The 25,285-nt window shown below is 64.2% G+C and overlaps 2 protein-coding genes across 10 annotated transcripts in view; both read right to left on the bottom strand.

Moving 5' to 3' along the window:
- The window catches only part of LOC105489851 (jagged canonical Notch ligand 2), a 28,890-nt gene extending 22,167 nt beyond the window's left edge, over window positions 1-6,723 (bottom strand). For both annotated transcript variants that reach the window (XM_011755038.2, XM_011755039.2), the window contains exons 1-2: window positions 6,295-6,723; window positions 5,697-6,047 (exon numbers count right to left, since the gene is read on the bottom strand). In XM_011755038.2, coding sequence (XP_011753340.1) covers window positions 5,697-6,047; window positions 6,295-6,360 — 417 coding nt within the window. In that variant the 5' untranslated portion in view covers window positions 6,361-6,723. The remainder of the gene's footprint in view (window positions 1-5,696; window positions 6,048-6,294) is intronic.
- A 4,971-nt stretch (window positions 6,724-11,694) lies between these two features.
- Window positions 11,695-20,093, bottom strand: LOC105489852 (nudix hydrolase 14). Of its 8 annotated transcripts, none has more exons than XR_011625457.1 (7): window positions 19,910-20,090; window positions 17,239-17,592; window positions 16,567-16,610; window positions 15,838-15,902; window positions 15,409-15,646; window positions 12,159-12,382; window positions 11,878-12,015 (listed from the first exon to the last, which is right to left on the bottom strand). XR_011625457.1 is itself a non-coding variant. In XM_011755040.3 (6 exons), exons 1-6 carry the CDS (start codon window positions 19,988-19,990, stop codon window positions 11,775-11,777), a joined length of 1,023 nt encoding a protein of 340 aa, XP_011753342.2. In that variant the 5' UTR covers window positions 19,991-20,090; the 3' UTR covers window positions 11,695-11,774. The 8 variants fall into 8 exon arrangements, 6 of the variants coding, with proteins under 6 accessions (XP_011753342.2, XP_011753345.1, XP_011753346.1 ...); XR_011625458.1 differs by lacking the exon at window positions 11,878-12,015 and adding an exon at window positions 14,600-14,850 and having other exon boundaries at window positions 12,315-12,382; XM_011755040.3 differs by lacking the exon at window positions 12,159-12,382 and having other exon boundaries at window positions 11,695-12,015.
- Window positions 20,094-25,285: the final 5,192 nt, after the last annotated feature.

Here is a 25,285-nt window from a genome sequence, read left to right as displayed (position 1 = left end):
TAAGTCTAAACCCCTCCTCCTGTCCCCAGGCAGGGGCAACAGCAGTGGCACAAGTCAGAGGACAGGCAGACAAGGCAATAGATGTTCCACCCCAGGCCAGGGCACCTCAAAGCCCAGAGTATCCCACAGCCCAGGGCACTGCATGGCCCAGCATACTCCAAGACCCAGGGTACCCCAGGTCCAGGGTACCCCAAAGTCCAGGGTATCCTAGGTCCAGGGCCCCCAAAGCCCAGGGTACCCCAGAGCCCAAAGCACTGCATGGCCCAGCACACCCCAAGGTCCAGGGCACCTTAAAGCCCAGGACGCCTCAGGCCCAGAGCACCCAAAGCACAGAGTACCCCACAGCCCAGGGCACCCTAGATCCAGTACACCCCACAGCCTTGTGTACCCCATGGCCCAGCACACCCCCAGTCCAGGGTACCCCAAAACTCAGGGCACTCCAGGTCCAGGGCACCCCCAGCCCAGGGCACTGCATGGCCCAGCACACCTCATGGCCCAGGGTACTCCAAAGCCCAGGCACCCTAAGGCCAGTGTACCCCCGCCCAGTGTACCCCCAATCTACAGCATCCCAAAACTCAGGCCACCCAGGTCTAGGGCACCCCAAAGCCCAGGGCACTCCAGGTCCAGGGCCCTGCACGGTCTGGGCCAACACAGCCTCCTAGACCTGCTCCTCCCCAACGCCCCGACTTGGTTTCTTCCCCTCGGCCTCACATCAGTCTCCCGCCCCCCACAGAGCACCGGGCTTGGTGCAGGCGCCAGGAGCTCCAAGCACAGATACATTTCCTGAAACCTGAGCTTCTGAGAGGCCCAGGCCTCTGCCACCATTGTCACCCGAGGGAGGGAAGAGGGGGTGGGGGCAAACACCATCCCCAGGGCTCTGGGCCCCAGGGCCGCAGCAGGAGGAGCAGACCAAAGCCCACCTCACGCAGGAACCCAGACACCCATGCTCCACACCAGAGACCAGCCATGGCCTTGCCTGGGTGCACCTCCCCATCCCCAGCACACCCCCTCTAGGTCCCAGGCCCCCCACTGTGAAGATAGTGGCAGCCGGGGCCTGCTAGCACCTGCCACAAAGCGCAGGGTACAACTGATGCCAGCCACACCCCGCTCAGGCCTGGGATGTGGGGATAGGAACCCCGCTCAGGCCTGAGGTCTGGGGACAGGGACTCGGCTCAGGCCTGGGGTCTTGGGACAGGGACCCCGCTCAGGCCTGGGATGTGGGGATAGGAACCCTGCTCAGGCCTGAGGTCTGGGGACAGGGACTCTGCTCAGGCCTGTGGTCTCAGGACAGTGACCCCACTCAGGCCTGGGGTCTGGGGACAGGGACCCCATTCAGTCCTGGGGCTGGGGACAGGGACCTCACTCAGGCCTCTAGCCTGAGGATAGGGACCCCACTCAGGCCTAGGGTCTAGAGACAGGGACCCTGCTCAGGCCTGGAGTGTGGGGACAGGCACCCCGCTCAGGCCTGGGGTCTGGGGATAGGGACCCTGGCTGGGACCTGGGGTCTGGGGACAGGGACCCCGCTCAGGCCTGGGATGTGGGGATAGGAACCCTGCTCAGGCCTGAGGTCTGGGGACAGGGACTCTGCTCAGGCCTGTGGTCTCAGGACAGTGACCCCACTCAGGCCTGGGGTCTGGGGACAGGGACCCCATTCAGTCCTGGGGCTGGGGACAGGGACCTCACTCAGGCCTCTAGCCTGAGGATAGGGACCCCACTCAGGCCTAGGGTCTAGAGACAGGGACCCTGCTCAGGCCTGGAGTGTGGGGACAGGCACCCCGCTCAGGCCTGGGGTCTGGGGATAGGGACCCTGGCTGGGACCTGGGGTCTGGGGACAGGGACCCTGCTCAGGCCTAGGTCTGGGGACAGGGACCCTGGCTGGAGCCTGCGATTGCAGATTCTTGTCTTCCCATCCCCACCCCACCACCAGCAGCTCAGACCAGAGCCGGGCTCCATAAGCGCCCCTTCATTGGCCTAGCTTGCTTCTCTCATAAAGACACCACGGAGCAGCCCAGGAGGGCCCCTGAGAGCCACAGTCCCCTCCCACCCAGGCCTGCTGCCTGCTCCCCGACCCGCACCCCCCACCCCACCCCCGCCTTCCTATCATGCTGCAGCTTTGACCCTTCAGTCCACCCTCAGGGACCAGGGACAAACCCCCAGCCCACTCTCCAAACCTTCCTAGCCAAGGGCAGTCCTCCCTGGCTCCTACGGTCCCCATGTTGCCTGGGCACTGAAAGCCCCACCCTGCCCCCATACCAAAGCTTTGAACAAGACCCCCAGTGTACAAGGCGGACATGCTCTGAGTTCCCCCCAGGGCTCTGGGCCCCAGGGCCACGGCAGGGGGAGCAGACTGATGCCCACCCAACACAGGAACCCAGACACCCATGGTCCACACCAGACCGGCCAGCTCTCCTGGTCCCTACTGGGAAGGTGTGGGAAGAAGGTGTCTCCGTGTGCAGACAGGATCCCCTGAAGGTGGGGGGGAGGCCAGGGCCCTGTCAGCCCCAGCCCCAAGCTCAGAAAAAACAGGAAGCAGCGTGGGGCTGAACCTCACGCCTGCCTCGAGCAGCTTAGGTGGCCCCAGGCACAGACCTCAGCCTGGCCCACCTTGAGCCCCAGTCGGGCTGGATACAGGGGGCAGGCTCTGTAAGAGCCTTCCTCCCTAGGGCGAAGAGAGGAGAGGAGAGGGAAGGCTGGGAAGGGGAGGTACTGGACAGTTCTGGGAGCCAGGCTGGGGGCACAAGCAGAGCCTGAGCTGGGAGCCCAGCAGCCCTATCTGACTTCATGAGACCCGCAATGAAAAAGCACCACCGCGCCCATTTCACAGGAGAGAAAAGCTCAGCCCCAGCACCTTCTGATGGCCCAGGACCTCAGGCCTCCTGAGCTGACAGATACAGGGTCAGCCACAGGCCCACCTCCTATATCTGCAGGGCCCTCACCCATCCCGTTCTCCTCACAAGCCCAGATCTGTCACGGGGACCATGCTCCACCCACGCCACCCCGCACAGCTGCCCTGGAGCCCAGCACGCACATGCCGAGATAGAACAGGAGAGACCCTCGCTGGCAGGCAGGCTCCTGGGCTCCTGGCTCCACGGATGGGCCAGCCAGGCAGGCACGGCTTCCAGCTGCACCTCTGAGGGCGGGGCCCTGGCTGCCCAGGTCACAGCCAACTGCCACCACCCTGCTCCTCCCTCAGCCAGCAGGTGCCCCCTGGGCCTGCCACCTACCAGGCCCCAGAGCAAAGCTCCCCGTTGCCCCCACCACGACACTACTCCTCTCCAAACCTCCATCACCACCTGCCACGCCTACAGAGCACCCGGGGTGCGTGCACACACGAAACCGGGAGAATGTGGCCTTACCCTGCCAGCTACAAGCCAGGCACCAGGACCAACCCAGGCTGATACCGGCCTCCTGGGGACGTCTGGGGGTGGAGCCAGGAGAGGAGGGGCAGCCAGGCAGCCTGCTGGCACGTGGTCCACCACCTCTCCACATCTAAGACCCCAGGCCCACCCACCAAGGGAAGCTGAGCCTGAGACCAGCACAGATTCATGAGTTGTAGACAGCACACAGACCCCGGCCAAGAAGCCAGGCCAGGGGGCAGAGGGCCATCCAGCCAGGCCTGGGTCACCAGCAGAGACCACAAGGTGGGAGAATCACTCAGGGGGTAGGGGGCAGAGGGAGTGAATGCAGAGCCCAGACTCCCCAACTCCTCTTCCACAAGGCCCTCTCATACCCTTTACTTCACAGAGCCCAAGAGTCCTGCGGGCCTGGGCAGGATGCCACCCTAGCCTCCAGGCTGAAACCCCTCAAGCCCCAGGGAGCCTGAACTTCCTGTCACAGCCAAGTACACCTCAGATCACCGCACAGAGCAGGACCTCAGCAAGTCAGGGCAGTGTGGCCACGGGCTGCTGCCGCCCGAGTGCAAATACCAGGGTGCTGGCATCACGGCACAGCTCTCGCCTGGCAGCCAGGCCACATGGCAGGAGAACAGGGCTGCCCCCAAACATGCAGCTATGCCTCTGCCCCGGCCCCCAACCCAGAGACAGGCCGCCTGCCCCCTCCTGGGGCATTCGAGGAACCGGCTGGAAGCAAGAGGCAGGGAGGTGAGCTGGCCCCGAAACCCAGTGCCCGGACTCCAAGGAAGGCAAGGGCCTGCCCAGTCCCATCCCACACCTGACCGGCTGGCCAGCGGGGCGAAGAGCCAGGGCGGACACGCGATAGCCCGCCACATTCCTCCAAGACCTCCCTGCCCCCACACCCACTGCTGCCAACTCGAGCAGAAAACACATCCTCAGGTAGCGATGTGGGGCCACGCTGGCTCAGGCCCAGGTGCAGATGACAGGCTGCGGGCCCTGCTCAGACCTGCCTGCCGCGCCGCCGTGGGGGCGAGGGGCTGGGCTTCTCACAACTGCCTGGGCCCTCCCATGCCTGCCCCTGCCTTTTCCATCAGGGGGACACTTTCCCCACTCTGAGGCCCCTCGGGTCAAGGGATACCCAGCGGGGTGCTCAGGGGTTGAGGACATGGCCAAAGGGGACTGTGGCCAGCTCAGGAAGGGGTGAGGATAGGGGCAGCAGGCAAGGCCGCCAGCCAGGGCTTCAAAGGTACAGCACAGGACTGGGAGCCAGACACGGCAGGCCCAACTGGCATGACCTCGGCAGGGCTTGCCCTCAACTCACAATCTCTTTGGGGCCCAGGATACCAGGTGGGCACACTCCTGTGCCTCCTGCTGGCTGGAGCCACTTCCTGGCTCCCAGATCCATCTACTCCCTGATCACAAGTCTGCATGGTTTTCTCATTCCAGCACCCACCCAGTTCCAGTCCCCCAGCACAGTGACCAAGCAGGGAAGGACCTCTGGGCAACAGGGCAAGGCCCTGCTCCAGGGAATGAGGTAAGGCGCCCAAGGCCTGGGCCTGCCCACCTACCACTACCCGCCCACCAGCCCACTGGGATGAGTACCTGTTTCCCAGTGACACTGGACCCCTACCACCCTTCCTCCCAGCATGCCCAGGCCAGGGCCCCTGCCTGACTGGCTACCTGCCAGGAGAGACCAGAGAGCCCCAACTCAGTTTCTGCTCCTCCAAAGAGTAACAAAACCAAAAAAATTCACAAACAGGGCAGTGCCACAGAAGATCACAGCACCAGGATCCCACTATCTCTGCTTCTGAAGGATCTTGGGCCGGCATCGGGGGCTTTCGCCGACATAGGCGTTAGGCGTTAGGCTCTCCCGGGCCTAGGTCCCACGGCGCCCGCCCGTGCCCCCCAGGCATCCAGGAAACTGCAGGGCAGGCGCAGGCTGGCCACGGGCCCGGGGCAGCTCCGTCAGGGCCTGCCCTAGACCAGCCCCAGCACGCGCTGCGCACATGCCTCCGCGGCCTGCCCGGGACCTGGGCGCCTCGCCTCGCCTCCCCACCCAGACAGACACGCGCAGGGCGACGCAGGCACACGCCGCAGGCCGCCGCGCACGCGGGACGCCGCCGCCCCGCCCCCGCCGCGACCCCGCTCCCGGTGGCCCCGTGGCCCCGGCGCGCCCACGTGGCCAGGCGCGGACCGAGCCCCCAGAGCACGCGCCCCCTGCCGGCCCCGCCCCGCCTCGCCTAGGCGCGCGCGGCTCGCACGCAGACCCAGCCGCAGGTGCTGGGAGGCCGCGGAGCGCGAGGGGCCGGGAAGGGCTGGAGAACGGAGGTGGAGCACACGTACCGGCCAGGCGAACTGGAAGGGGATGATGACGAGGCCCGGGTCCTGGTCGCCACCAGCCCGGGCCCGCGCCCGCGCTCGGTCCCCCGCAGCGCCCGCCGGCGGCAGGTAGAAGGAGTTGCCGCCCAGCACGGGCGTGGCGCCGTGGCCGTAGCTGCAAGGCCCCGTGGGCGTCACCTTGGCCTGGTACTCCTTAAGGCACACGCGCACGTACGTGTCGCACTCGTCGTGGCCGCAGCCCCCCGCGCGCGTTGTCCGGCCGTCGCCGTCACAGCAGGCGCCGCTCAGCAGCTCCCCGTTCACGTTCCGCAGCGCGCTCAGCTGCAGCTCGAAATAGCCCATGGGCCGCGCCGCCTAAAAATAAGGCAGCGGGAGAGCGGAGGGAGGCGCGGGCCGGGGTCGGCGGGCCGGGTGCCACGGGTAGGGGAACAGGCCCCGCCGCCCCGCCCCCACCCAGCCGCGCCCGCTCGGAGCCCCCGCGGCCGCGCGCAGCCTCGAGGGCTTCCGAACCGCGGCGGCCCCAGGCAGTGCCCGCCCGGCCCCGAGGGGTGGCCCGGTGTGCCCCGTCCGCGACCCCCGCCGCCCCCGCCGCCCCGCTCACCTGCACCCAAAGAGCCAGCAGCAGCACCAGCCGCCGGGGCAGGCGCCCCCGGCCCTGGGCCCGCATTGCCACCGCGACCCGCCCGCCCGGCCCCGCCGCCGCCGCCCGCGCCCGGCTCCCAGCCGCCGCGCCGGCCTCCTAGCGCCCGCCCGCCCTCCGAGCGCCCGCAGAGGCAGCGGCAGCGGCAGCGGCAGAGGCGGCGGCGGCGCGGGCGGGGTCGAGCGCAGCGCCGCGGCGCGCGGGTCTGGGCGGCGGGCGTGCAGGGGCGGTGGCAGCTCTGGCTCGCTGGCGGCCGCGCTCCGGCTGCCCGGTCCGGCTCCCACCCGGCGGCGACGGAGGCGACGGTGAAGGCAGCGGGTCCCGGCCTCGGCTCTGCGCGCCCGCGCTCCCGGCACCGCAGCCAACAAGTTCGGAACGAGACTGACAGCTCGCTCGCCCATTCGTCACCCGCGCACCTGCATATGCATGAGGGGGCGGGGCCGCGCCGCGGGGTGGGGCCGGGGGGGTCCGGGGGCGCCCCAGGCTTTAAAGGCGGCGGAGGGCGTCGCCTGCCAGCGCCCCGGCCTGGCGCGCGCCTCCCAGGGCGCCTGGGCGGCGGGGGCACGGGGCCTTGGGGTCAGTGCGGGCCGCTGGGGCCCCGCTCACACCTCCGCGTGAGTCGGCGAGGCGGGCGCCGGCGCCGCAAAGCGGCCTCCCTTCCTCAGCCTGGGCTCCCGCCGGGTGTCAGAAACCGGGGGTGGGGCGCCCCGAGGTTGCCGTGTGGTCCCCTCCCATCAGTGCGCCACCGCCGCGCTCCTCGCAGTCCCAGAGGAGATGCCGCCTCCTGCTGTGATCAGGGCTCGGCCCCCACGCGGGGTGGCGCGGCCCTGGGGCCAGAGCCGTGCCCAGCCCCTACTGCGCGCCCCCCACCTCCTCCGGGAATCTCCCCGGCTCCGCTCCGCTCCTGCCGCCTCCACGCCGGCTGCAGGGGGCGCTGCGCCCCTCCGACACCCCTGCCTTCCCCTCTGCGAGGCGCGCCGGTCATGCAGCCAGTCAACAAATGCTCCAGGGTGCAGACTGCAAAGCTCGGCGCTGGCTTCGGGTCGCCAGGCCATGCCCTCAGGAAGTGCTCAGGCCACATTCCCCGTTTCCCGCCTCTCGCCCCCCAAGCTCAGCCTGAAGGCTACCCCAAGAGAGGCCTCCCCCTGCTGCCCTGGTCACCAGGCTTCCACATCCTATCCTCTGCAGTCACTTCCTTGCCCTCTCCCTGGGTGACCTCGAGGCTCCGCCACAGGGTCAATACCAAGGGCACCTTGCCTCTCCTCCACTGAGCGCGGTCCTTTCCAAGGCTAGGGGTCACCTTGGTGGTTAAAGATCCCCACATGGACCAGAGGGGTCCTCAACCCATCCCGGTGATAACCGAGCTGCCTTCTCTCCCCCTAGCTCCTCTGGCAAATCTGTCCTGTGCCCGGAGCTGGGTGACAGTGTAGCCCCCCAGCCTGGAGCAAGTCACTGCCACCATGGGGCTGGGGCTGAGGGCTGAAAGAAGAGAGCTTTGGAGGCACAGGGCCTGTGAACACCCCATACGCAGGGTCTGCCTGCCTCATCCCTATTTAGCAGCCCCTCCAGGATCCAGGCCGCAGGCTCAGCTGAAGGTCCCTAAAGGGGTGGGTCAGAGCGCCCCCATGCCCGCCTCAGCTGGCTCTGCTTACTCAGAATGCCCACCCCAAACCTAGTAGCGGGTAGGCTTCGTGGGGATTAAGACACAAGCCAGGATGAGGCCTGCACAGAGACCCCCACCAAATAAGAGAATCCAAGCTGTGTTCAGAGCCTTCCAGTTGCCGCCTTCCGGTATGTGGGCAGTGATTACCGCCTACGGGGGGAGGGGCTCCCTGTGGAGATGCCACCCCTCCTGTGCTTTGGCCTGGGGGCAGGTACTCAGGTCCTCGAGAGAAGGAAACCCCAGGACAGAGGAGCCCCCTGCCCGGCTCCAGAGGCCCAGGGCTCCATCCCCACCTATGCCCACTGCCCCACTATGGTGGGGGAGGGGGTGCTGGGTGCCTCTGCTGGGCACTCGGCTAAGTGGTGAACAAGGGAGACTCCATCCCTGCACACCCTCAGGAGCTCCCGGCCCAGGAGTGGACAGAGGACTTAAACAAGTAATGCAGAATCTGGCATAGGGGACCGCCAGAGGGTGGACGGGCACAGGTCAGCCAGGCCAGGAGCTGAGAACAGCATGTGTCAAGGCCCTGGAGCCACAGGAGCGGGACCCTGGTAAGGGTCCTGGCTACAACCCAAGGCCAGTGGTGACGTGAGAGTCCTCCCGCTAAGACCCAACAGGGGTCACCAAAGCAACTGAGCTGAGTGGGCTGCAGTGACCTACATTTTCACAAAGACCCCTGGTTGTGGGGAGGGGACAGGCACAGGGGTGAGGTCAAGGACTGCCATGGTGCAGGTGAGGGGAGGGGATGGTGCTGGGCTGAGGTGGGGGAATTCCAGCGTAGGAGGGAACCCAGGGAACAGCCCCTCCAGGTTCCCCTCCCTGGTCCAGCTCCCAGCTTCCTGCTTTTGGCCAGCTATGGGAGGAAAGGATTGAAGAGGCTAGCCATGCAGCGGCTAGTGGCCCTGCGGCTGAACTTTGAGGGCTTGTGTGGGGCCTATTCCCACAGCATCTGCATTTCAGCCAAGGCGCCCCCAGCTCAGAGCTGTCTCAGCGCGGAGGCCCCAGTGAGGGATGCGCACTCATCTCAAGATTCAAGCTCAACCCGGCAGGGGCCGCAACCTGCCTGGAGCGCTGCCCACTGGCCTGCCCAGCCTCAGGGTAGACAGCCCAGCCCATCCTGCCAAGCAGGGGGATGGCAACCCCACTGCCTCCCTCCAGGTCCTTTGGAGTGAGACCTGCCTGGGTATCCGTGGCCCAGGGCAGGTGGGTGAGCATCAGGGCAGTACCAAGGGGTCAGTCCCTGCCCTCCTGCCCAGGGTGGCTCCCTCTCATTGTCTCCTTCTGGTAGCCACTACCTGAACCTCATGATGTCCACGAGAGGACCCAGGTCAGGAAGGTGGCCGCACCCGCCCTTGGGGAGGAGGGGGACATAGGAGGCATCGGAGAGGGGGTCCCTTTCCTGCAGGAATTTCTGCAGCCCTTGAGCCAGAAATGCCAGGCAGCTGGATCCTGGTTTGAGTTCCCAGAAGGCAGCAGTGGGAACTCTTGCCCCTTATACAGATTTGACAAAAAGCATTTGCTCCCTGGCGCTGCACCTTGCTGGGTGAGGGGCTGAGGCTCCAGCGGGGACCAGGGCTCCAGCCCCAACCCTCACCAGACCAAGCTCTCCAGTCTCTTCTAGAAAGGGACCTTGTCATTGTCCTGCGGCCCGCTGGACCACAGCACTCTCCAGCCTCCCAGAGCCACCCATCCCCCAGCCTGGAGGGCTCCCACTCTGAGGGGCTTGGCTGTGCTCTGAGGGGCTGGGGTGTGCTCTGAAGCGGGCAGTGCCCAGTTTGTGTGCAGAGGGCAAGGGTGCAGCCCCTCAGCCTGGCCAGGGGCTCTGGGCCCATAGGGCACTCCTGGGGACCAGGCTGGGGACAGGCTGCCAGGGGTTTGGACAGAGCCGGCGAGGTTCTGGAGTAAGCTGTGCTTCCGCCGGGTCCTGCAGTGCTAAATATAGCAGACAGGGAGGGGAGTTTCCGGTTACAACCCCCTCTCCAGTGCTGGGAAATCAATGCCAGCTCCATTAGGCCCGGCAGCGCTGCCTGCTGACCCACCCCATCAGGTGCGGAGCAGAGTGAGGGGCTGGACTGCACCCAGGTCCGGGTGCCCTGTCACCTGTCCCCTCGGTGCTTTGGGGGCCAGACCCACCTGGTGCCTGCGAGAGGTCCCTCTGAGGCAGTGGGCAGCCTCTGCCGGTCAGCCCGGAGGGCCCGCTGCACTCTCATGGGGTCACCAGGCAGGCTGCTGGTAAGGGCAGCACAGCAGGGCTGCTGTGGGTCAGGCAGAGCTCCTGTCCTGTGAACATCCTGCTGCGGCCTCATCTGGGTAGAGGGAAGCTGAGGCTGGCCAAGACCCACGCACCCATACGTGACAGCCTCTCCCAGGCACACACCTCATACCAGACAGCCCCTCTGCGGCAGCCCTGTCGCTGGCCTTGCTGATGCAGACAGCCCCTCTGCGGCAGCCCTGTCGCTGGCCTTGCTGATGCCCACAGGGTTCCACCTGTGCCACAGTCAGCATTTGCATACAGGTGGCACTGCTTTTGTGGGCCCCTGAGGCACAGCCTCCTCAGGACAGCCTCCAATGCCAGGCTGCCTGGCACTATGCTGGATGACAACAGGGGGTCAGTCCCCACCTCCCCACCCAGGGTGCCCCCCTGCAGGGTACTGAGGCTCCCTTCACCTCACAGTCCCCTTCTCCACCTTCCTGGGAGCCAGAGCCTGGACCTAATGATGTCCAGGAGAGGATCCTGCCCAAGACTGATGGCCCAGCAGTGCCCTCAAATGCCCACAACCAGTGCCAACACAGCCATTTAGCTGTGGAGCCCTTCCTGTGCACCTGTGGCCCAGGAAGCAGACCAGGCCAGTGGGGTTCCTGCCCCACAAGCATTGTGGGCACCTGGGAAGCAGCTCTGAGCCGCACGCACCTCCCACAGCCCCACCCTCAGGACATGTCAGAAGGCAAGGCCAGGGCATACAGGCCAGAGATGCTCAGGGGCCAGTAGAGCCTGGTGCTGGGCGGCCCAGGCTGAGGCCGTGCTCCGGGACCAGGATCGGGTTAGCACCAGGAACCTGGCCCATGTCAAGGAGAACACTGGCCCTGTGTCCCCACCCTGTGTGCCACCCCCTCCTCTGGGGGCCTGCAGACATTTCTGCATACCCCACAGGCCGAGGAAGGTCCCCTGGAAAACTTCCAAGGTCGGGGGTGCATGGACAGCTACTGGGGCCCCCGACACGGGGCAGCTTTGGCTCCAGGCTCCCGTGGAGTGGCTCTAGCCCAGCTCGTCAGGGTGGGGACCGCTCACTTGCCCCAGGAGCAGGCAGCGCACTTTCCCTGCAGTGAGCAGCCTGCAGTGCTGCCTGCCCCATCCTGACACCCGAGGACTGGCTCAGCCACCACTCCTGTGAGTACAGCTCACGCTGCAGCCCCGTGACCAGCAGGCCCACCTCCAGGCCTGCCATGCCACCCTCCATGAGTCCCAGACCCCACCCCTCCTAGTTCCAAGAGAAGGCACAGCCTGGCCCTGCCCATGGCATCCCCAGGCCTGTCCTCAGCCCCACAGCAGCCACTTGCATGGCCTGCCACCAGTTGCTCCTGCTACAGGAGAGCTCGCCATGTCCCGAGGGCCATCTCAGGTCAGGGTCACTGCTCCCCGCCCCTTCCCCAGTCCTCTCCAAGGCCCTGGTCACAGCTCAGAACCAGCAGGCAGAGGCTGGAGCTATGTAAGCCTTTATTGGGTCTGCAGAATGTAGGGTAAGTGGCCAAGACTGGCCTCTGTCTAGAACCCTGGATCTCACTGGAGATCCAGGTTGGGGGCCACCTGGCTGAGGAACCACGAGACACCAAAGATGACGCCGAGGGTCTTCGGGATGTCCGGGTCGTCTGCAAAGGCCTGGGCGCCTTCCAGCGGCAGGTGCACCACCTCAATGAGCTCACCTTCCTCTGCCAGGCCCCCACCTGGACCACTACGCTGGGCGTCTGTCACCTCTGTGTAGAACATGGTCTGTCTGGAGCCAGTCAGTCCCACTCCAGACCTACGGGTTGAGACAGGGTCTGCTGAGTCGCCCTGCTGGCCCCCTGGCCCTTCTACCACCCTCCGACTCACCCTCTCTACTCTGCTCCCTCCAGCCCTCCAGTAGGCAGGACTGTGGGATGCCCTCTCCCACCGGATGCCCACCTGGTGTGCACGCCTGTGGCCCCTCCACCAGCAGGAAATCCCTTCCCTGATCAGGTTGTACTCGCCAGGTGGGGAGGGTGTTGTAGATGTGATTAAGGACCCTAAGCAGTGACTTGAGCTCATCAAAAGGGAGAGCATCCTAGGCAGGCGTGGCCCAATCAGGAAGCCCTCCAGAGAGTGTTTCAACGCCAGAGAGGGAGAAATTCGGACCTGTCCTGCTGGCCCTGAAGAGGAAGCAACCGCCATGCTGGGAGGGGCCAACAGCCAGCAGAGAGGTGGGACCCAGTTGCCAGCCACCAGGACATGAATTCTGCCATAACCATGTGGGCCAAGGATACCCCATGCCCCCATGAGATTGCAGATCCGGCTGACAACCTGCCTGCCACCTGTCAAGGCTGAGCAGAGGACCCCAGCCCTGTATGCAGCCCAACCACAGACACCCTGAGGCTGTTCCCGGCGTTGTCTGGAGCCCCTCAGTCTGTGGCCGGCTGCAGCAGCCCATGCCAGACCCCAGCCCATACCTGGGGACAGAGGCTGGCTGGGAAGCAGGGACAAACCCAGCAAGCTGGGAATGGCCTTCCCACAAGGGTTCCCCACCAGGAACCCACAGGACACAAGTTTCAAACTAGGGACAGCATGCACTGACCCCCCCGCAGCATGGCAGAGTGGGGTGGGATGGCAGCGAGGTCCCCAGGATCAGGCCCAGTGGCCCAGGCTGGGTAGGGGTGAGACGGAGCCCCCTCCCTCAGTGGGCAGTGGCCAGAAGGGGGCTGCTGGCAGCCAGGAGGGGTCAGGCACCAAGGAAAGGTGCCTGGACTGGCGTGTGTGGAGGGAGACCACAGGCTGGGAGGACAGGATGGCAGAGGGACCAGGCTGCATTCTGGAACAGGACGGGGAAAGCAAGGTGTGGATCTGGGGAGAAACGGGACTGAGGGGCATCTGGGAAGATGACCAGGGGGTGGGGGAGCCCTGGCTCGCCCCAGGAGGGGCTGTCGGGTACCATGAACCGAGGCCAGCCGGAGGCCTGCAGGGTGGAGGCCGCCCTCTGAGATGGGCCCAACATGCATGGGCAGGGAACAGAACTGGGGGCTTCCATGCCCCACCCCCAAGGCCTCCCCATCCCAGACTGACCTTACCCAGCTGCTTCCTTGCCCTCTAGCCCCTCACCTCCCGCAGACCCCTTCCTGATGGCCCATTTCCGGTGGCGGCCACAGCTGCACCTCTGGGGGAAGTGGCGGGTCTGGGGTTTCCAGCCCCGGTTTCCGCTGGCTTGTGAAGGAGACAGGCCCGGCCCTTGGCCCGGGCTGAGAGGAACCTACCAGCCAGGCTGGGCAATGCCTCCCCCACCCCAGGGCACGTTCCAACTTCACTCCATCACGCCCCAAGCTGACTGCCTCCCCGGGCCTTGTCCTTTGCAGCGGCAGGTAAGAGGCCTGGCTCACCTCCAGAATCAGACACAGGAGCCACGGGCCCTGCCACAGGGTGGGCGAACTTTGCTGTCAGTCCAGCCCCCCATCAGGCCCTCAAAGACAGACGCCCTGACCCCTAGTCGGCCGCATCTCCAGTCCTGCGTCCCTGAAGCCACGGCCTGCTCTTCACAATGCAAGTCTAAGCAGGATGCCCACTTCCCAGAGCCCTCCTTGGCTCCCCAGCACCCTCGCAATCAGGCCGTGACCCTCCTTGGCTCCCCAGCACCCTCGCAATCAGGCCGTGACCCTCCTTGGCTCCCCAGCACCCTCGCAATCAGGCCGTGACCCTCCTTGGCTCCCCAGCACCCTCGCAATCAGGCCGTGACCCTCCTTGGCTCCCCAGCACCCTCGCAATCAGGCTGTGGCCCAGAGCTTGTGCCAGTAGAACCACCGCGGCCAGGGCTGCTTGACCACTTGCCCTGAGAGCCTATGCCGTGCAGCCCCTCTGCCCGGATTCTGCCCAGGCCCACCTCCTCCAGGGGGACCAAGGGGACTCCAACCCCTCCCATGCCTCCCAGCTGTGCTCAGTACCACGGGCCAGGGAGGTGGGGGCGCAGTGGGCGTGGCCGGCCGCGGGGTGTGCACCTGCAGAAAACGAAGGCCCATCCTTCACACCCAAGTCCACCCTTTGGCGTGGAAATTCTGTTTTGCTGAGACGGAGTTTCACTCTCGTTGCCCAGGCTAGGGTGCGATGGCCCAATCTCGGCTCACCGCAACCTCCGCCTCTGGGTTCAAGCGATTCTCCTGCCTCAGCCTCCTAAGTAGCTGGAATTATAGGCTCCTGCCAGCACACCTGGCTAATTTTGTATTTTTAGCAGAGACAGGGTTTCTCCATGTTGGTCAGGCTGGTCTCGAACTCCTGACCTCAGGTGATCCGCCTGCCTTGGCCTCCGAAAGTGCTGGGATTACAGGAGTGAGCCACCGTGCCTGGCCCAGCGTGGAAATGCTGCCTTTAACTTGGAGTCCACCTACCCAGGCAGGAACGCACCCAGGTGAAGTCCTTGAGGCTGCTGAGGCGGGAGGGCCGCAGGTTCAACCCTGAGTGGCCCATGTGCCGGGCTGACAGGCTCAGAGTCTTCTGGTGCTTCTCCCAGTGGAGTGGGCCCTAGCCTCTGGAGGAGGTTGTGGAGGCTGGTGCTCAGCTGGTGGGGCTGGGGGGACTCTGTGACACCCTCCTCCTTCCCCAAGACCTCAGCTGGAGTCAGGAGCCCATCGTAGTGTCCCTGGGGAAGTGGATGGGCTTCATCCCAACATCTTGTCCTGGGAAGGCGACCCCAGCTGGCAGGCCTTATGGGGCAGGAGTTGGCGCCTCGACTTTGGTGGGGTCATGTCCCAAAGCACAGGCTCCAGGCCGTGCCTCTTCCCCAGGAGAGCTGGAGCCACCCCTTCTCCAGCCCAGGACACAGCTTCTCCCTCATTCCTGAGCCACCCTCTGAGAACAGAGCTGTGACTCACTCCCACCCCCAGCACCCGGTCTTAATCCTACAGGAAGTAGAGGCACCTGTCAGCAGCAGCTGCCACCCGGCCTGCCCCACACGGCTGGGGGCCGCGGGCTGGAGGCATGGGGCTGAGACGCTCCAGAGAGCCCCAAGAGCCCAGGTTCCGGCCTGGCTTAGGATCTAAGGCGCGCTCTGTCCAACCCTCCCCTAATCCCATGTTGAAAAACAAGGAGAAATCCATCCTGCTTGCACACTCCCAGGGACGGGGCCCTCACCCTCTCCCAGAAAGCCTCTCCCGTCTCCTGAGCCACACCACAGACCTGAGGGCCTGGTCCCACTCACCAGTATGTGGCGACCCGGCGCAGATCAGACGGGGCCAAGTGGTAGCCACACTCCTCCCAGGCCTCCTTGCAAGCCACTTCCTCCAGCGAGAGCCCAGGCTGGTCCACAAGGCCGGCACACAGCTCAACTGTCACCCCCGCTGAGCCGGGCAGGGCTGGCTGCAGCTCCCGGGGCCTGTCCTGGTCTACAGCTGCTAGGGACCCTGGGAAGTGGCGCTCCACCTCGCCCGCATACACAGCTGCGTGGGAGGAAGCCAGACTATGCTCACAGCCACGTGGTGGCCACCTCCAAGTCACCCGTGCAGCCAGGCCCCCTCACAGGGCCTCAGCTTCCCCTGGAGCCCCCTCCCACATCTATATTCAGACCCTCAGGACCACAGGGACCTGAAGGTGACCCTGCAGGTCCCCTTCCCACCCCAGCTGGCCTCACCTGGCCGGAACTGCTTCACCAACACCAGGCTCCTCCGAGAAGAGTTGAATAAGAGAACGGTCACGCTGTGTACGGTGGGAGGGGCTCAGCACATAAGCACTCCACTGGCCCTGCTTGGGGCCCTGCCTCCCACCTTTCTGTTCCCAGCATGGCCATCCCACCTCCTTGCCAGCAGCCCAGGGAGGTCAGGCCCCTTGCTCAGATAGGATGGCTGAGGCCCAGGCAGGACAAGAGCTTTCCAGGGTCACAGTCCGGCCAGGACCCAGACCTGCTGTATTCCAGCTGGCAGGATGGGAGGCAGGGGGCAGGGAAGGACACACGGGCAGCTGAGTAGGTCAGGGTGCTAGCAGCTGCGGCCGGGTGACTGACAGGACATTTGGCCCTCACTGACCAGCTGCCCACCAGCCACACTCCTCGACCCACGTCGCCATCCAGCCCAGACCCTGGATGCTAGGGGCAAAGGCTCCAGGATGACCTCTCCCTGCCCTGAGAGGACTTGCCCACCATCACGGTCCTGGTGGCCTGAGCTAAGACCTGACTCAGCCCCCAGGCCTCAGGCTGACCCCTCCGGGACAGGAAACCCAGAGGCCGGGCAGAGAGAAGGGACTTTTGGAGCCCCGCAGGGAACAGAAACGTCAGGGAGGAGAGGGCCCCTTCCCCCTGGGCCCAGTGTTCCCATGGACATCAGTCTGGGGCTTCCCCAGTGGCCGGGCTGGGCCAGGCTCTCACCTGTCATGCGTCTTCATGAAGTCCCAGGACTTCTGGGCACCGTTCTAGAAGAGGCAGATCAGCGGTTACAATGTGCCAGGATGGGCAGAGGTGCTTGGGGAGCCAAGGAGGCCACAGACCCGCCGCACCCACTCCAAACGAGGGAGATCGGCTCATGGCCTGGGCCCACAGGACCCAGGAGCTGCAGCTCCCGTGGGCAGAGGAGCAAGCAGCCTGGGAGGGGCAGGGAGGTCGAGGACAGCCTAATACCCTAGGAGTGAGGCAGAAGACCAGGGCAAAAGGCAAGGAAGGTATCCAGGCACCCCATGAAACACTGCCCAGCACAGACCGGGCACAAGGGGCTGCAGAGAGACGCACACTGTCACCAAGTATAGGAAGGCTCATGGAGGCTCAGGGAGGCTCAGGGAGGCAGGCAGGACCCCTCACAGCAGGGCAGGGAGGGCCCCCAGGCAGAGGAGATCAGGTTTTCCTGCTGAAGCTTCCTTGGGCCACTGAGCAGGGGGAGACGGGAGGGCAGGAGGGGCCAGCACCAGGAGTGGATGGGGCAGGGTGGCGCCCCAGCCAGGTAGGAGATGGCACTGCAGGACTCTGTGACTGTCGTGATGGTGACCGGGCTGGGCCCCGCCTCCCACCCTCCCATCCCCAGTTTCTGGCCGTGGCTCTCCCACATACCCTGTGGTCCTGTTCTCCTGTGGCCACCCTCCACCTTCCCCCTCCACACGCTGGGCACGCCGCCCTGGCAGGCCCCTGCACCCTGGGTGGGCAGGTGTGTGGGCTGGGCCTGCTGGGGGAGGCTGGAACTGACGGATTCTGAGATGCACTCCCATCCTGGGGGCTGGGCCTGGGGTCCCACGGGGTCCCATCTCCGGCAAGCTCAGCCCATCTGCCACTCCGAGGCCCAGGTGAGCTGCTCATTCCACGCTGGGGGCTCCGCCCAGGCTGTGAAATGGACAGAGCCCGAGCGGCAGAGACACAGGAAGTGCAGCCAGGACTGCAGAAGAGGGAAGAAGCCTTCCTGAGGACTTCCTGGAAGAGGTGACGGAAGTGAGGGAAGGGATTCTGGGCAGGCAGAGGCACAGAGGCCCTCTGAGCTTGGCTGGCAGGCAAAGGCGTCCTGGGAGGAGAGTGCCCATTTCCAAGGGAAGGGAGGGCCAGTGTCCCGCGCAGGTCAGGATGCCCAAGAGGCCGTGGGGTACCACTCCCGGGAGGCGAGCCCAGGCCTGCCTGACATCCAGCCACCCCAGAGCCAGCCACCCAGCCAGGGCAGGCTTCAGGGAAGCCCCCTGCCCACAGCCTGCCATGTGCCTGCTATGCCCATGCCTCCTCCCCACCACTGCTTCCCCCTGAGTAACATCACCCCATGCAGGTCTCAAGGACCCTCTCAGCTCAAGGTCAAAAGTGTGTCAGACCCTTAGGTCCAGCCAGGTCAAGGTGCAGGAAGGTTCAGGGAGGCCACTGAGGCCTGGGAAAGAGGGGCAGGGCTGGGTGCAAACAAAGCCCCATCACCTCAGAGCCATGGGGGTCCCCCGCCTTTGGTCTGCCTGACATCACAGGCCTCCCCTGGCTGGATGCAGCAAAAAGCTGAGGGCTGCAGCTGTCCCTGGGTGGCGGCCAAGGTCCAACCCAATGTCCCTTGGCCCTGAGAAGACGCCGCCCGGCCTGAGCCTGCATCCGTGTCCACCACAGCCACGGCCCACACCAGCTCAGCTCTGGTTACCAGAGCCCCTCAGCAGAGCTGTGCCAGTGGGCTGCACGCTGAGGCTGCGAGGGCTGCCCTGAGTGCTTCACTGGAAGTGAGGGAGAGAGTGCTGCCACCAGGGCCACAGAGGGCACCTGCCTGGGCTGCCCTGTACCTGCTGCCTGAGGCCCAGCCCTGTGGGGACTGTGCAGCCACAAGCAGGCATCCCATGTGGCCATCAGGGAAAAGGGCAGTGACCCCATGTCCCCACCTGCTGTACCTCGACTGATCCCAGCTGCCCCCCGCCAGCACCACCAGCTTAGCTTTGCCTTGGGGAGAGCCAACAGGACTCCCGCCACAGGGAAAGTGAGGGGCACAGGGCCTCTCTCAGGCTGGGGGCTAAGAGGGCTTCACAAGGATGGTGAGGGGCAGCATCCTGGATGTGATGGGGGGGACAGGATGCCCCCTGAGGGAGGCAGGCAAGCAGAGGGGCACAGCGACCTGGACCACCTGACCTGATAAGAGAGGCTGGGGGCGCTGGACTGACTGTGGCCAGGAAGGTAGTCTTTGCCTAAATGGCATGCAGGAGCTCTGGCAGAGGGGAGATCTGCTGGGGGCAGGCAGGCATGCAAGCAAAAGGTGGGGCCCAAACCGGACAGGGCTGGGCTTAGAGGAAGACAGGCTGGGACTCAGTGATCCACTGGATGTGGGAAGAGGATGGCAGTAGCTCCTTCACCCAACACATATGCCTCATGCCTGTAATCCCCATGCTTTCAGAGGCCAAGAGTTCGAGGCCAGGAGTTCAAGACCAGCTTGGGCAGCAGTGAGACCTCGTCTCTACAAAAAAATTTAAAAATCAGCCGGGTGTGGTGGTGTGCACCTGTGGTCCCAGCTACCGGGGCAGGGGCTGAGGCAGGAGGATCGCTTGAGCCCAGGAGGTTGAGGCTACAGTGAGCTGTGATCATGCCACTGCACTCCAGCCTGGGAAACAGAGCAAGACCCTGTCTCAAAAACAAAACAAAACAAAATATTCCTTGTGAACCTACCATGTGCCTGGTGCCAAGTGAGGCAACACAACCCCTCGTGTCGGGGCCTGGCATGGGAGAATGTGACACCCTAGGAGGTGGGGAAGGCTGAGCTTAGGCAGATGGAGACTCCAAGGAGGTGCCCTCCCTGGAAAAAACCCCAAGGAGGAAGCCCACTTTGAGACTCGCTCAAAGTGGAACCTACCTCCCTGCTTCCACCCTCTGCACTCCTTGCTCCTTCCTCCTCGGCCCAGCTATCTCCTCCTTCAAGTTGCAGCATGAAAGCCACCATTTCCAGGAAGCCTTCCCTGATCCCCAGGGCAACCAAGGAGTCCCACTGCCAAAAGGGTCGGATTCCGGGGACGGGAAGGATAGGGCCCAGCAATGCTTCCTTGAAAGGATGAGTGGTGTCCCCTCAGATGTCCCTCCTGCGGCCCCTCCCCGGCCTGGGGGCTCACTGGGTCGGGGAACCCGCGATCCGGCGGGCGGAGAAGGGGCCGACCCGGAGCTCGGCGGGAGTCGGGGGCGGGGCTCCGGGGCGGGGCCCGCAGCGCAGAAGGCGGTGGGCGGGACGCGGGTCGTGGGCTGGGTCGCCGGCGGGGACGCGGGGGACGCGGAGGGCGCGGGGACGCGGGCTCACCTGGCGGTAATGCAGCGTGAGCGGCCGCAGGTAGGGTGAGGCGGCGCAGCGGCCCACGGACGCTCCCTCGATGCGGTCCATGGCGGCGCCAGGACAGGCGGGGGTCCCGACCGCAGTGGGGACCAACCCGGGGCAGCGCCCTGGCAGGACGGGAGCTTTCGGGCGGGCGCGTGACGGCGGCTCTGAGCATGCTCCGTGGGTGCGCGGGGCGGGGCGGGGCGGGGCGGCCGAGGTGGGCGGGGCTCGCAGGTGCCACCTGTCGGGTGCTGCGCGCCTGGGGGCGCCGGTCTCCGCGGTGCCAGGGGGGCCGCGCAGGCACGTGGGCGTCGCGCAGAGGAAGGACTGGCTGGGTCGACCCCGGCCGCCGGGCGGGGCCAGCCGGACCGGGGTACAGTGCTTGGGTGGGACTCGGGACCTCTTGGCTGGGGGAGGGAGGGCCTGGAGGTGGTTGGAGCCAAGAGCCTGCCCGTTTGGGGTGCCTCTGGGGATGAACCACAACCCTGAGATTAAGTTACTCCAGGGGTCCGCGGGCGGGGCCGGGGGCGGAGAAGCGCCCCAGGGAGGGAGGGACTGGGCCCAGGAAGAGAGTCACGGGAGACCAGAGAGAGGGCCCTGGAAAGAAGCCAGGGGAGAGGAGAGTGGGGCGCGGGAGGGGCCAAAGCTTGGGCCAAGGGGGCTTCCCCTCGAGGTTGCTGGTGTCCAGGGTGGCTGGGAGCTGCCACGCTGTCTCTGCAGCTGTCCCTCCTCCACTCAAAAGCCAGCTGCCCTTCCCTCCTCCTGCAAGTTCTACCTTGATGACGGTCCTTCCTGGGTGTGGAAGGGTCCCAGGCAGCTGCAGTTCTTCCTTGGGCATGGATTCCAAGGAACCCCTCCAAATGCCACCACGGCCTCCACAGGGGCTGGAAACAATATTGAGGCAAGGGAGCTAAGGCCCACACTGGCCCTGAACCCTGACCTGCACCTGCTTTCTGAACTATGGCCCAGGGGAACAGGCTCAGGGTGGACTGGCCATGTGGGCTTGAAATAGACTCCCAGATCCTTGTTCACTATTGCTGTGTAACGAAACACTCCAAAGCTTAATGCCTTAAAGTGCCCCTTTATTGCCTGGCCTATGGATCGCCCAGCTCAGCCAGGCAGCCCTGCCTTGGGGTCTCTCTGCATTTGTAATCAGGTGGCAGCTGGGGCTGGAGTCGTCTGAAGGCCAAACGGGGTGGACCGTCCAGGATGGCCTCTTCACCCCTGGCCCTCAGTTGGGTGGCTGGAACAGCCAGGGCCAGCTGGCCTCCCTTGTGGCTGGTGTGGGCTTCCCCGAAGCCTGGTGGTCTCAGGGTAGTCGGATTCTCCCGTAGCAGCTGGCTCCTTCCAGAGCACGTTCACCAGGCCAGGCCAAGCTGCCAGGCTTTGTGTGACCTGGCCTCAGATGTCATATGGTGTCACTCCTACTGCATCCTGTGGGTCAGAAAGTCCTGGGCCACCCGCAGATTCCAGGGAAGGGGTATCACCAGGTGGGAACGCTGGGGAACACGGTCATGAAGCCAGCATCCAAGTCCAGCTGTCACCGCCCCAGTAGCTCTACAGGGGCCTGTGTCTCCCCACTTTAGCCATTCCTCCTGGTGTCCCAGAAGCCAGAGTTTACCCACCAGAGCACCCAGCCCAGAAGCTGGCCCCACCCCACCCCACAGCCAGGCAGGCCTCTTCCTCTGGTGCACGAGGGGCCCAGGGTAAGTGCGCATCTTCGCATGTCCCATGCAGTCCCCTTCCTGCCTGTGATTGTGTGGAAAATGAGGATGAGTCTCAGCTTCCAGCAGCAGCAGCCCTGGGGCAGGCAGAGGCAACAGCAGCCCCATCAAGGAGCCCCTGGGAGAGCCAGCAGCTCTAGAGCACCGTGCTCCTCAGACTCACTCAGGTCGAGGTGCCCGGCAGTGCAGATTGCAGAGCTGAGGTGCATGAAAATATCAGCAAGGTGCCTGCTGTGGGACGCAGCCTGGTGGCTCCTCAAAAAGTTAAGCGTAGAATTATCCTGTGGTCCAGCAACTGTCTTCCTGGGTGCCTACCCAAAGGAGTTGAAAACAGACACTCAGACAGATGCTTGTTCACAACAGCCAAAGGGAAGAACAACACAAGCATCCGTTGCCAGGTGAATGGATCCACAAAATGCAGTGTAGACGTGTAAGGTAACATGACTCAGCCATGAGGAGAGAAATTCCCACACAGGCTACAGTGTGGATGAACCTTGAGACATTATGCTCAGCAAAAGAAGTCAGACACAAAGGCCACGTCTTCCACGATTTTGTGTATATGGAATGTCCAGGCCGGGCGTGGTGGCTCACGCCTGTAATCCTAGCACTTTGGTAGGCCGAGGCAAGCAGATCACATGATGTCAAGAGTTCGAGACCAGCCTGGCCAACATGGTGAAACCCTGTCTCTACTAAAAATACAAAAATTAGCCAGCCGTGGTGGTGCGCACCTGTAATCCCAGCTACTCGGGAGGCTGAGACACGAGAATCGCTTGCACCAAGAAGGCAGAGCTTGCAGTGAACTGACATCTCGCCACTGCACTCCAGCCTGGGTGACACAGCAAGACTCCATCTTGAAAAAGAGAGAGAGGAGAGAGAGAGAGAGAAAGAAAGAAAAGAGGCCGGGCGCCGTGGCTCAAGCCTGTGGTCCCAGCACTTTGGGAGGCCGAGACGGGCGACACTGCACTCCAGTCTGGGCGACAGAATGAGACTCCGTCTCAAAAAAAAAAAAAAAAAAAAGACAAGAAAAGAAAGAGAGAAAGAAGGAAGGAAGGAAGAAAAGAAAAGAGAAAAAAGAAAGAAAAAAAGAAAGAAAGAAGGAAACGTCCAGAACAGGTAAATCCATGAGACAGAAAAGCAGCTGCGGGCTGGTGGAGCTGAGGGCAGGGAGAATGAAGAATGCTGACTAATGGATGCTGGGTTTCCTTTCCTTTTGGGGTGAAGAAAGCGTTCTGGAACTAAGTGCTGGTGGTCGCACAACAGTGTGAATGTACTACATGGCACTCGGTGTGCACTGTGAAGTGGTTAATGTTCTGTGAATTTCAGTTCCATTTTAAACAAATTTTATTTAGAGACAGGGTCTCATTATGTGGCTTAGGCTGGACTTGAACTCCTGGCCCCAAGCGATTCCCCCACCTCGGCCTGCTGAGTAGCTGGGACTACAGGTTCACACTACCATGCCTGGCTCAGTTCAATTTTTTGTTTTTTAAAAAGGAAAAACCCATGTCACTGAGGCTGTTCAGGAACATTCTACGCTGTCTATGACCATAGGGCCACTGCCCACCCGTGGAGCTGAGGACAGGGCAAGCGAGACCTGCTGTCCCTCCTCACAAGATGGAAAGGGAGACAAGGCAGAAGCAGCCCAGACACTTTACCAGTTCCTTCTGTGCACTGGGGTGGCTCAAACAGGTTTCGGGACAGGCCTGATGTCACAAGGAGTTAGGACAGGCATGCCAATAGGCAGAGGACAGCCTCCCTGAGGACACGACACTCCCCAGAAACCCGAAGATCCAAGTCAGGAGAAAGGAAGCTGTCCTGGCAGGAGGAGACCGAGGCCGGAAGAGGCGTCATGGCCCTGGGGGCAGTTCCCTTGGCCTGTGTTTGGCACATCCCCTGGGGCACTGGGAGTCTTGGAGGGGTTGGGCAGGGCAGGTGGTCAGATGCCCCTCTGGGAGGTCACTGCCCCTGTGGGAGGTTACCGAGACTGCCTGGGGCCAGGGGAGGAGGGGACTGGTCTGAGGGCCTTTGGCTGTCCAGAGCGGTGGCTGTGCAGAGGGTGGCTTTGGTCCCCATGGAAGCTGGTGCAGGAGGAGGTGGAGGAGGAGCTTGGTTTGGGGAGGGGCTACAGGAGGGGGAATGAGAGGACTCAGTGTGGCCAGGTGGCCTGAGTCACGGTGGAGAGCTCTGAAAAGCCACCTCTGGCTTTGGCAGTGTGGGGGCTTCGGAGACCCTGCTGAGTGTAGTGGCAGAGGCCCCTGCAGACGCCCTGTAGCAGGGCCAGAGGGCACCAGCGTCAGCTCCCCAGGGCTGCCAAGACAAACCACTGCCAACCCAGCAGCTGGGAACAGCACAGCCATGGCCTTCCAGCCCTGGGGGATGAATGTCCAAAATGCATCCCACTGGGCGAGGGTCAAGGGTCACAGGGCGGCTCCTTCTGTGGGCTCCAGGGGAAGATCCATTCCTTGTCCTCTCCAGCTTCCCGAGGTGCTCCCGGCCCCCTCCTCACCTTCGAGGCCAGCAGAGTGCCCCTCCGTCCTCTCTCTGACTCTGCTGCCATCCTCCATCTCCACCTCCACCCTCCTGTTGCCTCTTCTGAGGCCCTTGTGACCACATGTAGGGTCCCCCGGGTCACCCAGGACCATCTTCCTGTCTTGGGTCCTTCTGTAGTCAAACCTGCTAAGTCCCCTTTGCCACCGACTCTCCATACTTGCGGGTTCTGGGGATCCAGGTTTGAACTCTGGGGAGGATGCATCGGGAGGGCATCACCACCACAGCAGGACCCTGTGGCACCAGGATCTCCACAGCAGGACCCCGTGGCACCAGGATCTGCGGCCTGGAGCCTTGCCTCGAAGCAAGTGGGCCGGTTTCTTGCAGGACACCGAGGAGATTGCTGTGGGCTTCTGTCCTTCCTCTGTAAGGGGAGTGAGGCAAGGTCCCCTGCTAAGGATGAGATGGGAGGGGAGGGAGGCAAAGTGGCCTTGTTGGCAGGGAGCTTGGGTGCGGGCCCCGAGGGAGCCTGGGGAGCAAGGCTTCCTGGTGACGCCCGGCGGGGGGATGCTCCTGGGCCATGCTGGATGCAGGGCAGGTACAAGGGGGACCACTGGGCTCCTCCAGGGCTCAGCTCCTTCCCAGTAAGGTCACAGGCAGCAAGTGGGTCAGAGAGTTGAGGACGCTGAACAGGGAGCTCCAGACATGACAGAGCCCAGGTGAGGGGCTGGGGGCTGGGGAGGACGTGGGGAGCCAGGGGCAGGAGGGACGTAGGGGAGCCGGGGGCGGGGAGTCCGAGGTAAGTGCAGAGGGAGTGTCCCAAGAGAAGCTGGGTTGAGGGGAAGTTGGAGGAGGGTCAGGATGGGGGGTCAGGAGGTCTGGGGTGTGCGCACGGAAGTCCACTTGGTATGGGCAGGAGTTGGGTGCAGAGTGCTCATAAGTGAGCAGAATGGCAGGCTCCAGGACTGGCCGCGGGGGGGTAAGGGGGTACAGCAGAGACCACACCCAGAGGAACAGCAGGGGGCTGGGCCGTGTGTGTGTGTGTGTGTGTGTGTGTGTGTGTGTGTGTATGTGTGTGTCTGTGTAAGGGAGAGTGTGTGAGAGAGGGAGTGTGAGTGTGGGTGTGGGGGGTATGTTTGTAGGGGGGTGTGTG

Source organism: Macaca nemestrina, chromosome 7 (genome assembly GCF_043159975.1).
Source record: "Macaca nemestrina isolate mMacNem1 chromosome 7, mMacNem.hap1, whole genome shotgun sequence".
In the NCBI taxonomy this organism is placed as follows: Eukaryota; Metazoa; Chordata; class Mammalia; order Primates; family Cercopithecidae; genus Macaca; species Macaca nemestrina.
This window is presented reverse-complemented; position numbering and strand designations above follow the sequence as displayed.

Excerpts from the sequence above, each read along its gene's own strand:
- LOC105489852 (XM_011755040.3), bottom strand. The coding sequence starts at position 19,990 with ATGGACCGCATCGAGGGAGCGTCCGTGGGCCGCTGCGCCGCCTCACCC. Across the intron at positions 17,593-19,909 it reads TCACGCTGCATTACCGCCAG|GAAGTCCTCAGGAAGGCTTC; the intron begins GTGAGCCCGCGT and ends CACCTCTTCCAG. Across the intron at positions 12,016-15,408 it reads CGCCGGGTCGCCACATACTG|GTCTGGAGTGGGACTGACTG; the intron begins GTGAGTGGGACC and ends CTCAACCCGTAG.